Source organism: Electrona antarctica (assembly GCF_951216825.1).
Source record: "Electrona antarctica genome assembly, contig: scaffold_58, whole genome shotgun sequence".
NCBI classification, from domain to species: Eukaryota; Metazoa; Chordata; class Actinopteri; order Myctophiformes; family Myctophidae; genus Electrona; species Electrona antarctica.
Window position 1 is genome coordinate 55,960 of NW_027638206.1, and position 12,500 is coordinate 68,459.

At 49.0% G+C, this 12,500-nt stretch overlaps 1 protein-coding gene across 1 annotated transcript in view; it reads right to left on the bottom strand.

The window, feature by feature from the left end:
• creb3l2 (cAMP responsive element binding protein 3-like 2) overlaps positions 1-12,500 on the bottom strand; it is a 23,551-nt gene that overhangs the window by 6,340 nt on the left and 4,711 nt on the right. The window contains exons 5-6 of the mRNA XM_079531170.1: positions 12,391-12,475; positions 4,292-4,415 (exon numbers count right to left, since the gene is read on the bottom strand). Coding sequence (XP_079387296.1) covers positions 4,292-4,415; positions 12,391-12,475 — 209 coding nt within the window. The remainder of the gene's footprint in view (positions 1-4,291; positions 4,416-12,390; positions 12,476-12,500) is intronic.

Sequence of the window (12,500 nt, forward strand, 5' to 3'; positions counted from 1 at the left end):
TGCGTGGTTGCGTGCGTGTGTGGTTGTGTGGTTGCGTGCGTGCGTGCGTGCGTGCGTGCGTGCGTGCGTGGTTGCGTGCGTGCGGTTGCGTGCGTGCGTGCGTGCGTGGTTGCGTGCGTGCGGTTGCGTGCGTGGTTGCGTGCGTGGTTGCGTGCGTGCGTGCGTGCGTGGTTGCGTGCGTGGTTGCGTGCGTGCGTGCGTGGTTGCGTGCGTGGTTAGGGTAGGGTCGCTCAGTGGACGACCCCAGCTTCAGGGTAGGGTCGCTCAGTGGACAACCCCAGCTTCAGGGTAGGGTCGCTCAGTGGACGACCCCAGCTTCAGGGTAGGGTCGCTCAGTGGACGACCCCAGCTTCAGGGTAGGGTCGCTCAGTGGACGACCCCAGCTTCAGGGTAGGGTCGCTCAGTGGACGACCCCAGCTTCAGGGTAGGGTCGCTCAGTGGACGACCCCAGCTTCAGGGTAGGGTCGCTCAGTGGACGACCCCAGCTTCAGGGTAGGGTCGCTCAGTGGACGACCCCAGCTTCAGGGTAGGGTCGCTCAGTGGACGACCCCAGCTTCAGGGTAGGGTCGCTCAGTGGACGACCCCAGCTTCAGGGTAGGGTCACTCAGTGCGGGCACTCGGCACACCCGGTGCGCAGCGCACTGGATTTTCGAACGACAACGCACCGAGTGCACTGAATAAACGAACGACAAGAGAGCACACCAGTGCGTTCAGGGAGAGAGAGCACACCAGTGTGTTCAGGGAGAGAGAGCACACCAGTGTGTTCAGGGAGAGAGCACACCAGTGTGTTCAGGGAGAGAGAGCACACCAGTGCGTTCAGGGAGAGAGCACACCAGTGTGTTCAGGGAGAGAGAGCACACCAGTGTGTTCAGGGAGAGAGCACACCACTGTGTTCAGGGAGAGAGCACACCAGTGTGTTCAGGGAGAGAGAGCACACCAGTGTGTTCAGGGAGAGAGAGCACACCAGTGTGTTCAGGGAGAGAGAGCACACCAGTGCGTTCAGGGAGAGAGAGCACACCAGTGTGTTCAGGGAGAGAGAGCACACCAGTGTGTTCAGGGAGAGAGAGCACACCAGTGTGTTCAGGGAGAGAGAGCACACCAGTGTGTTCAGGGAGAGAGAGCACACCAGTGCGTTCAGGGAGAGAGCACACCAGTGCGTTCAGGGAGAGAGCACACCAGTGTGTTCAGGGAGAGAGAGCACACCAGTGCGTTCAGGGAGAGAGAGCACACCAGTGCGTTCAGGGAGAGAGAGCACACCAGTGTGTTCAGGGAGAGAGAGCACACCAGTGTGTTCAGGGAGAGAGCACACCAGTGTGTTCAGGGAGAGAGCACACCAGTGCGTTCAGGGAGAGAGAGCACACCAGTGCGTTCAGGGAGAGAGCACACCAGTGTGTTCAGGGAGAGAGCACACCAGTGCGTTCAGGGAGAGAGAGCACACCAGTGCGTTCAGGGAGAGAGCACACCAGTGTGTTCAGGGAGAGAGCACACCAGTGTGTTCAGGGAGAGAGAGCACACCAGTGTGTTCAGGGAGAGAGAGCACACCAGTGTGTTCAGGGAGAGAGCACACCAGTGTGTTCAGGGAGAGAGCACACCAGTGTGTTCAGGGAGAGAGAGCACACCAGTGTGTTCAGGGAGAGAGAGCACACCAGTGTGTTCAGGGAGAGAGCACACCAGTGCGTTCAGGGAGAGAGCACACCAGTGCGTTCAGGGAGAGAGAGCACACCAGTGCGTTCAGGGAGAGAGAGCACACCAGTGTGTTCAGGGAGAGAGAGCACCAGTGCGTTCAGGGAGAGAGCACACCAGTGTGTTCAGGGAGAGAGAGCACACCAGTGCGTTCAGGGAGAGAGAGCACACCAGTGCGTTCAGGGAGAGAGAGCACACCAGTGCGTTCAGGGAGAGAGAGCACACCAGTGCGTTCAGGGAGAGAGCACACCAGTGCGTTCAGGGAGAGAGCACACCAGTGCGTTCAGGGAGAGAGAGCACACCAGTGCGTTCAGGGAGAGAGAGCACACCAGTGTGTTCAGGGAGAGAGAGCACACCAGTGTGTTCAGGGAGAGAGAGCACACCAGTGCGTTCAGGGAGAGAGAGCACACCAGTGTGTTCAGGGAGAGAGCACACCAGTGCGTTCAGGGAGAGAGCACACCAGTGCGTTCAGGGAGAGAGAGCACACCAGTGCGTTCAGGGAGAGAGAGCACACCAGTGTGTTCAGGGAGAGAGCACACCAGTGCGTTCAGGGAGAGAGCACACCAGTGCGTTCAGGGAGAGAGAGCACACCAGTGCGTTCAGGGAGAGAGCACACCAGTGCGTTCAGGGAGAGAGCACACCAGTGCGTTCAGGGAGAGAGAGCACACCAGTGCGTTCAGGGAGAGAGCACACCAGTGCGTTCAGGGAGAGAGAGCACACCAGTGTGTTCAGGGAGAGAGAGCACACCAGTGCGTTCAGGGAGAGAGAGCACACCAGGGCGTTCAGGGAGAGAGAGCACACCAGGGCGTTCAGGGAGAGAGAGCACACCAGTGCGTTCAGGGAGAGAGCACACCAGTGCGTTCAGGGAGAGAGAGCACACCAGTGTGTTCAGGGAGAGAGAGCACACCAGTGCGTTCAGGGAGAGAGAGCACACCAGTGCGTTCAGGGAGAGAGAGCACACCAGTGCGTTCAGGGAGAGAGCACACCAGTGTGTTCAGGGAGAGAGAGCACACCAGTGCGTTCAGGGAGAGAGAGCACACCAGTGCGTTCAGGGAGAGAGAGCACACCAGTGCGTTCAGGGAGAGAGAGCACACCAGTGCGTTCAGGGCGGCACCCTTAGTGTCCCCGAAGGGCAAATTGGGTTGCAGCATAGACATGCATTAACCCATTTTGGGCGGGAACCCCTTTCGGTGTTTTAAACATTATGTTATAATTTAGCTATTGAAAAATAGCAGATCTACAAGATCATAGTGCGCCCCCTGAGGTGCTGTAGGACAGGTGTGGACAGGTGTGTTTCATATACCTGAGGTGCTGTAGGACAGGTGTAGGACAGGTGTAGGACAGGTGTGGTTCATAAACCTGAGGTGCTGTAGGACAGGTGTGGTTCATAAACCTGAGGTGCTGTAGGACAGGTGTGGTTCATACCTGAGGTGCTGTAGGACAGGTGTGGTTCATAAACCTGAGGTGCTGTAGGACAGGTGTGGTTCATACCTGAGGTGCTGCAGGACAGGTGTAGGACAGGTGTGGTTCATACCTGAGGTGCTGTAGGACAGGTGTGGTTCATATACCTGAGGTGCTGTAGGACAGGTGTGGTTCATACCTGAGGTGCTGTAGGACAGGTGTGGTTCTCATACCTGAGGTGCTGTAGGACAGGTGTGGTTCATAAACCTGAGGTGCTGTAGGACAGGTGTAGGACAGGTGTGGTTCATACCTGAGGTGCTGTAGGACAGGTGTAGGACAGGTGTGGTTCATATACCTGAGGTGCTGTAGGACAGGTGTAGGACAGGTGTGGTTCATAAACCTGAGGTGCTGTAGGACAGGTGTGGTTCATACCTGAGGTGCTGTAGGACAGGTGTGGTTCTCATACCTGAGGTGCTGTAGGACAGGTGTGGTTCATATACCTGAGGTGCTGTAGGACAGGTGTGGTTCATACCTGAGGTGCTGTAGGACAGGTGTGGTTCATACCTGAGGTGCTGTAGGACAGGTGTGGTTCATACCTGAGGTGCTGTAGGACAGGTGTGGTTCATATACCTGAGGTGCTGTAGGACAGGTGTGGTTCATACCTGAGGTGCTGTAGGACAGGTGTAGGACAGGTGTGGTTCATAAACCTGAGGTGCTGTAGGACAGGTGTAGGACAGGTGTGGTTCATATACCTGAGGTGCTGTAGGACAGGTGTGGTTCATAAACCTGAGGTGCTGTAGGACAGGTGTAGGACAGGTGTGGTTCATATACCTGAGGTGCTGTAGGACAGGTGTGGTTCATATACCTGAGGTGCTGTAGGACAGGTGTGGTTCATAAACCTGAGGTGCTGTAGGACAGGTGTGGTTCATACCTGAGGTGCTGTAGGACAGGTGTAGGACAGGTGTGGTTCATATACCTGAGGTGCTGTAGGACAGGTGTGGTTCATAAACCTGAGGTGCTGTAGGACAGGTGTAGGACAGGTGTGGTTCATAAACCTGAGGTGCTGTAGGACAGGTGTAGGACAGGTGTGGTTCATACCTGAGGTGCTGTAGGACAGGTGTGGTTCATAAACCTGAGGTGCTGTAGGACAGGTGTGGTTCATACCTGAGGTGCTGTAGGACAGGTGTAGGACAGGTGTGGTTCATACCTGAGGTGCTGTAGGACTCGGGCAGCGGTTTGGAAGCGACACCGCTCTCGGTGACGGTGGAACAGGACGTCAGACTGCTGGGGTAGAAATGACCCAGAAACACTGCGAAGCACAGCACCACCACCTAGAGGCAGGGAGGGAGACAGCAACACATTTAGACCTGAAGCACAGCACCACCACCTAGAGGCAGGGAGGGAGACAGCAACACATTTAGACCTGAGGACGATTCTAAAGGAAAATGTCTTCTAAATCCCACACAGTTTTCTGAAAAATCCGTTAGCTCTGAAAGAATATATATTGAACGATTTGCACCACATTTTCACGATGTAGCAGATCTACAAGCTCGTAGCACGGCACCGAGTGCCGCGCTACGAGCTTGTAGATCTGCTATTTTTCAACAGCTAAAGCATGACATGATGCTTAAAACACAAAAAAGGGTTCCCGCCCAGAATGGGTTAAGGCAGTGGTTCCCAAACTGTGGTGCGTGCACCCCCCCCCCCCCCCCCCCCCCTTGTGGTGCGCCTTCTAGGGCGTGCACCCCTTCTAGGGGGGCCACGGCAGGACATGTCTAATGGTGGTGTTATGGTTTTATTTGAAATATATTAACATATTATGCCAATATATGGCAAGTAATGCAGCATATAGCCTATGCTGCATATATTATGCCATATTCAGGTTCATATATGTGGATCAGCTAAGTCGGGAGGTAACAGGGGGTGCACGGCCAAAAAGGTTTGGATGGATAGATGGATGGATGGATGGATGGATGGATGGATGGATGGATGGATGGATAGATATCTTTAATGTCATACAGCAGAAATGCATAAGAGAACACAATGTTGTTTATTTGGCTTCTAATCTGCTAGTTAAAAGAAATGCTAAAAACAAAAAGAACACCATCAGTTTATGATTCATTTGGAGACGACAGGAGTCCTTATAAAATGGTGCATTTATAAAGCGCCTTTATCCAAGCTTTACATAGATGTGCATTACATTCACCCATTCACACACCTTTACATAGACTGTGCATTACATTCACCCATTCACACACCTTTACAGACTGTGCATTACATTCACCCATTCACACACCTTTACATAGATGTGCATTACATTCACCCATTCACACACATTCATACACCTTTATATAGATTGTGCATTACATTCACCCATTCACACACACATTCACATAAATTGTGCATTACATTCACCCATTCACACACATTCACACACCTTTACATAGATTGTGCATTACATTCACCCATTCACACACATTCACACACCTTTACATAGATTGTGCATTACATTCACCCATTCACACACCTTTACATAGATTGTGCATTACATTCACCCATTCACACACACATTCACACACCTTTATATAGATTGTGCATTACATTCACCCATTCACACACACATTCACACACACATTCACATAGATTGTGCATTACATTCACCCATTCACACACCTTTACATAGATTGTGCATTACATTCACCCATTCACACACACACATTCACACACCTTTACATAGATTGTGCATTACATTCACACACACATTCACACACCGATGGCGGAGGAAACCATGCAAGGCACCAACCTGCACATCAGGAGCAATCAGGGGTTCAGAGTCTTGCTCAAGGACACTTCCACACTAACTCTGGGGGAGCCCACAGGGATCGAACTGGCAACCTTGCGGTTGCCATCCAGCCACTCTACCGCTGAACCACCGCCGCCCATAGCACTATATAAGGGACACAGGTTAGGGGATATTGCACTTGTTCAGAAATCTAAGGGACAGGTCGAAATTTAAATAGGGATACCGCTGGAGGAAATGGATGTGTCCTGATATAAAATACCATCACCCTCCCTGTGAATGAAAATAAAAATCCAGTCCCCTCCCCAGGTAATTAAACAAAAAGGAATCACCCTCCCCTATTAACCTATTAATTAACATCACATTTACCTCAGTATTAAATATTCCTAACTTTATTCTGGTAGCGTTTTTAATATGTGAGAAAATAAAGTGACCGCGAAAATCGCGAAAAACTGTCTGCTGTGAGGTTTGAACTCACGGCCAACGCGGACAATGGTCTCATAGTCTAACGCCTAACACAGGAAGCTATGTAAGCCATTGAAAAGTGGGGGTTGAAGTGTGTACTTGTAGTGCGTGTTGTAGTGTGATTGACACAGGGAACAATGAAAACTGGTCCTGTTGGGAAGAACCAAGTGAAAGCAACAGAGGGGTATCGTTGACCAAAGTTGTACTTTAATTCAGAAGAGCTGTAGTATTAGATATATATATATATAAAACCCGGATTATTTTATTATCAAAATTGGATCACCCTCCCTTGGACTCGAAGTAAAATTAGCTCACCCTCCCTCTGACTAAAATTAAAAAGACATGGCCCTCCCCTATTTTCCTCCAGGGCCCCCTTTTCTAAATGTCGACTGGTCCCTAAACGGCTTGGGGTGAATCTGTCCCGATGCTGCGATACCTTCTGCCAGAAGGAAACACAGTGTTGGAGAGGCAGGGGCCCAAATCCCCTAAGAGGCCCCTGAGAGGCAGGGCCCCTGAGAGGCAGGGGCCCAAATCCCCTAAGAGGGCACTTTTGGACAACAACAGCGAAAATAGCAGATTTACAAGCTTGTAGAGCAGCTATTGCCGAGGCTCAACGCAGCACTCTTTAGCTATAGTGGAGATGCAGGTGCAACGACATGGATTTCGAAACAAATTTGTTCAACGCAAAATGCTGCGTTCAAGTTCAGAAGACTTCGGGAACAAAAGCAATTCTCCTGAACACTGCCTTCCTTCCGGCATGGCATGGAAAGGAGAGGAGAGGAGAGGAGAGGAGAGGAGAGGAGAGGAGAGGAGAGGAGAGGAGAGGAGAGGAGAGGAGGGGAGAGGAGAGGAGAGGAGAGGAGGGCATGTGCATTTCTTTCACCATGTAGTAAATGCCGCATTCGTGGTCTGGAGAGGGCAGTTCTTTTACAGACGGGTAAAAGGGGCAGGGGCTGAAGCCCCCTTTGATGTCTATGTGTGCACGTCCCTGGTCCCTGGTGTGGGTGGGCGGGGTCAGTCGTGATGATGTCACCATGACGACAATACCGATAATGAAACTAATGAATGAACAGTAAAATACAGTGGTTATCGATACAACAATACATTCACAGACACCGTACGCTACGCAACCCACCGCTTGAGAAACAAGACGATAGAGTGCTAATGACAACACAGATAGCTTTCACCTCTCTAATAAGTGCAATGGATTATATACAGAAGGCTGAGGCTACGCTACGCTATGCTAATACAATGGATTATATACAGAAGGCTGAGGCTACGCTACGCTAATGCAATGGATTATATACAGAAGGCTGAGGCTACGCTATGCTAATGCAATGGATTATATACAGAAGGCTGAGGCTACGCTACGCTAATGCAATGGATTATATACAGAAGGCTGAGGCTACGCTATGCTAATACAATGGATTATATACAGAAGGCTGAGGCTACGCTATGCTAATACAATGGATTATATACAGAAGGCTGAGGCTACGCTATGCTACGCTAATACAATGGATTATATACATGGCTGAGGCTACGCATGCTATGCTACGCTACACTACGCTACGCTAATGCAATTATATACAGGGCTGAGGCTACGCTACGCTACGCTAATGCAATGGATTATGTACATGGCTGAGGCTACGCATGCTACGCTAAACCCCGTTAAAGTAGCTATAAGCAATAATACGTCAAAATATTAATGACCTTTTTTTGTATTCAGACAGACAGCAATGGATAAACCGCTCGTGTTGATCACCCCCCCCCCCCCCCCCCCCGCGCGCGCTCCGTCGTTCACATGGTTTTGCGCGCAGCGCTCAGACCAGTCCAAAACACGGAGCATAGCACGCAGCACGTGTCTCTGTGTGTGTGTGTCTCTGTGTGTGTGTGTGTCTCTGTGTGTGTGTGTGTGTGTGTGTCTCTGTGTGTGTGTGTGTGTGTGTCCGTGTTGCGACCGAAACATGCTCAAAACATGTGGCGCGCAGCGATCCCCCCCGACCGGAGTGGGGGGGCTCCAAAGCCACTCTGAAAACCCGTTCCACGCTCGGTTCAAAACCGCTCCGCTCCACGTTTTCCCGCTAAGCGCTCCGCTCGTATCCTCTGGCTCCTCCTCCTCGTTCCGAGCATCTACCAATCCGGCGTCGAGTCTCCTGGCCGTTAACCCTTTGTCTACGTGAGATACAAGTACATAAATGCGTTAGCCTAGCCTAGCGTAGCCATGCTAACTCATAACCTGCCACTATTTAGGCCTACTAGTACATAAAGGCGTTAGTCGTACCACTTTTACTTTGGCGTAGCCATGCTAACTCATAAACCACCACCATTTACTAGTACATAAATACCTTAGCCTAGCGTAGCCATGCTAACTCATAAACCACCACCATTTACTAGTACATAAATACCTTAGCCTAGCCTAGCGTAGCCATGCTAACTCAACAGGATGCACGGAGCCATCTTACTTTGAAACTCCCAAAATTCACACAAAAAAGAAACGTTAATATTAAGACCGCGCGGTAGCCACGATTTAGTATTGAGCCGCTAACATCTGCATTATGCTAACATCTGTGTTATGCTAACAGCTGTGTTCGGTTCTCAGCTTGCTTATGATCCTTGATGACTATTTGATTACATTAGTCTGGTTCTCCTCAATAGACCAACATTAGTCTGGTTCTCCTCAATAGACCAACATTAGTCTGGTTCTCCTCAATAGACTAACATTAGTCTGGTTCTCCTCAATAGACTAACATTAGTCTGGTTCTCCTCAATAGACCAACATTAGTCTGGTTCTCCTCAATAGACTAACATTAGTCTGGTTCTCCTCAATAGACCAACATTAGTCTGGTTCTCCTCAATAGACTAACATTAGTCTGGTTCTCCTCAATAGACTAACATTAGTCTGGTTCTCCTCAATAGACTAACATTATTCTGGTTCTCCTCAATAGACTAACATTATTCTGGTTCTCCTCAATAGACCAACATTAGTCTGGTTCTCCTCAATAGACCAACATTAGTCTGGTTCTCCTCAATAGACCAACATTAGTCTGGTTCTCCTCAACAGACTAACATTAGTCTGGTTCTCCTCAACAGACCAACATTAGTCTGGTTCTCCTCAACAGACTAACATTAGTCTGGTTCTCCTCAATAGACCAACATTAGTCTGGTTCTCCTCAATAGACCAACATTAGTCTGGTTCTCCTCAATAGACTAACATTAGTCTGGTTCTCCTCAATAGACCAACATTAGTCTGGTTCTCCTCAATAGACCAACATTAGTCTGGTTCTCCTCAATAGACTAACATTAGTCTGGTTCTCCTCAATAGACCAACATTAGTCTGGTTCTCCTCAATAGACTAACATTAGTCTGGTTCTCCTCAATAGACTAACATTAGTCTTCTCCTCAATAGACCAACATTATTCTGGTTCTCCTCAATAGACTAACATTATTCTGGTTCTCCTCAATAGACCAACATTAGTCTGGTTCTCCTCAATAGACCAACATTAGTCTGGTTCTCCTCAATAGACCAACATTAGTCTGGTTCTCCTCAACAGACTAACATTAGTCTGGTTCTCCTCAACAGACCAACATTAGTCTGGTTCTCCTCAACAGACTAACATTAGTCTGGTTCTCCTCAACAGACCAACATTAGTCTGGTTCTCCTCAATAGACCAACATTAGTCTGGTTCTCCTCAATAGACCAACATTAGTCTGGTTCTCCTCAATAGACCAACATTAGTCTGGTTCTCCTCAATAGACCAACATTAGTCTGGTTCTCCTCAATAGACCAACATTAGTCTGGTTCTCCTCAATAGACCAACATTAGTCTGGTTCTCCTCAACAGACTAACATTAGTCTGGTTCTCCTCAACAGACCAACATTAGTCTGGTTCTCCTCAATAGACTAACATTAGTCTTCTCCTCAATAGACCAACATTGGTCTGGTTCTCCTCAATAGACCAACATTAGTCTGGTTCTCCTCAATAGACCAACATTAGTCTGGTTCTCCTCAATAGACCAACATTAGTCTGGTTCCCCTCAATAGACCAACATTAGTCTGGTTCTCCTCAATAGACTAACATTAGTCTGGTTCTCCTCAATAGACTAACATTAGTCTGGTTCTCCTCAATAGACCAACATTAGTCTGGTTCTCCTCAATAGACCAACATTAGTCTGGTTCTCCTCAATAGACCAACATTAGTCTGGTTCTCCTCAATAGACCAACATTAGTATGGTTCTCCTCAATAGACAGACTAACATCATGAGCTTGTAGATCTGCTATCTTTCAATAGCTAAAATATAACATAATGCTAACACCAAAAGGGGGTCCCGCCCAGAATGGGTTAGCGTGGTTCTCCTCAATAGACTAACATTTTCTTTTTTTCCCCCAAAGGGGTGGTTACAAAAACATTAAAACGGACTCTTATTGGTTAGATGATCTATAACCAATCAGAGCAGCGCAGCCCGCTACGTCACACACATACTGGGCCCTGGTTGGTCAGATAAACTGGTAAGCCCGCCCTATATTTGCATACTGGGCCCTGGTTGGTCATATAAACTGGTAAGCCCGCCCTATATTTGCATACTGGGCCCTGGTTGGTCATATAAACTGGTAAGCCCGCCCTATGTTTGCATACTGGGTCCTGGTTGGTCATATAAACTGGTAAGCCCGCCCTATGTTTGCATACTGGGTCCTGGTTGGTCATATAAACTGGTAAGCCCGCCCTATATTTGCATACTGGGCCCTGGTTGGTCATATAAACTGGTAAGCCCGCCCTATGTTTGCATACTGGGTCCTGGTTGGTCATATAAACTGGTAAGCCCGCCCTATGTTTGCATACTGGGCCCTGGTTGGTCATATAAACTGGTAAGCCCGCCCTATGTTTGCATACTGGGCCCTGGTTGGTCATATAAACTGGTAAGCCCGCCCTATGTTTGCATACTGGGCCCTGGTTGGTCATATAAACTGGTAAGCCCGCCCTATATTTGCATACTGGGCCCTGGTTGGTCATATAAACTGGTAAGCCCGCCCTATATTTGCATACTGGGCCCTGGTTGGTCATATAAACTGGTAAGCCCGCCCTATATTTGCATACTGGGCCCTGGTTGGTCATATAAACTGGTAAGCCCGCCCTATGTTTGCATACTGGGTCCTGGTTGGTCATATAAACTGGTAAGCCCGCCCTATGTTTGCATACTGGGTCCTGGTTGGTCATATAAACTGGTAAGCCCGCCCTATGTTTGCATACTGGGCCCTGGTTGGTCATATAAACTGGTAAGCCCGCCCTATATTTGCATACTGGGCCCTGGTTGGTCATATAAACTGGTAAGCCCGCCCTATATTTGCATACTGGGCCCTGGTTGGTCATATAAACTGGTAAGCCCGCCCTATATTTGCATACTGGGCCCTGGTTGGTCATATAAACTGGTAAGCCCGCCCTATATTTGCATACTGGGCCCTGGTTGGTCATATAAACTGGTAAGCCCGCCCTATATTTGCATACTGGGCCCTGGTTGGTCCCCCACAACTGCTGGTCCGTGAAAATCAGCGATATATATACGTATACGAAATGTATATGAAATATATATATATAATATGTATAATTAAGATACAGTATATGAGAACAGAATGAGGCTGAGGAATACACATGCAGCAATCATCTATACACACACACACATCTACACACACACACACACACACACACACACACACACACACACACACACACACACACACACACACACACACACACACACACACACACACACACACACACACACACACACACACACACACACACACACACAGGGCTAAATGAATTATGCATACTAACAAAATGCCAGACTGGTAATTAACAAAAACAGATGCTCTCAATTCAATATTCTAATCAATGTTTCAGCATCGCAACCTATTAGCACACACACACACACACACACACACACACACACACACACACACACACACACACACACACACACACACACACACACACACACACACACACACACACACACACACACACACACACACACAGTGGGTCGTACCATGAGGCAGGAGGACGTCTGGGTGGTTTTTGGAACCTTCCCTGAAACGACCGCCTGGAGAGACTGGAGCTGTTGGAGCAACGACCTGGTAGAGAGACATAGACACACAC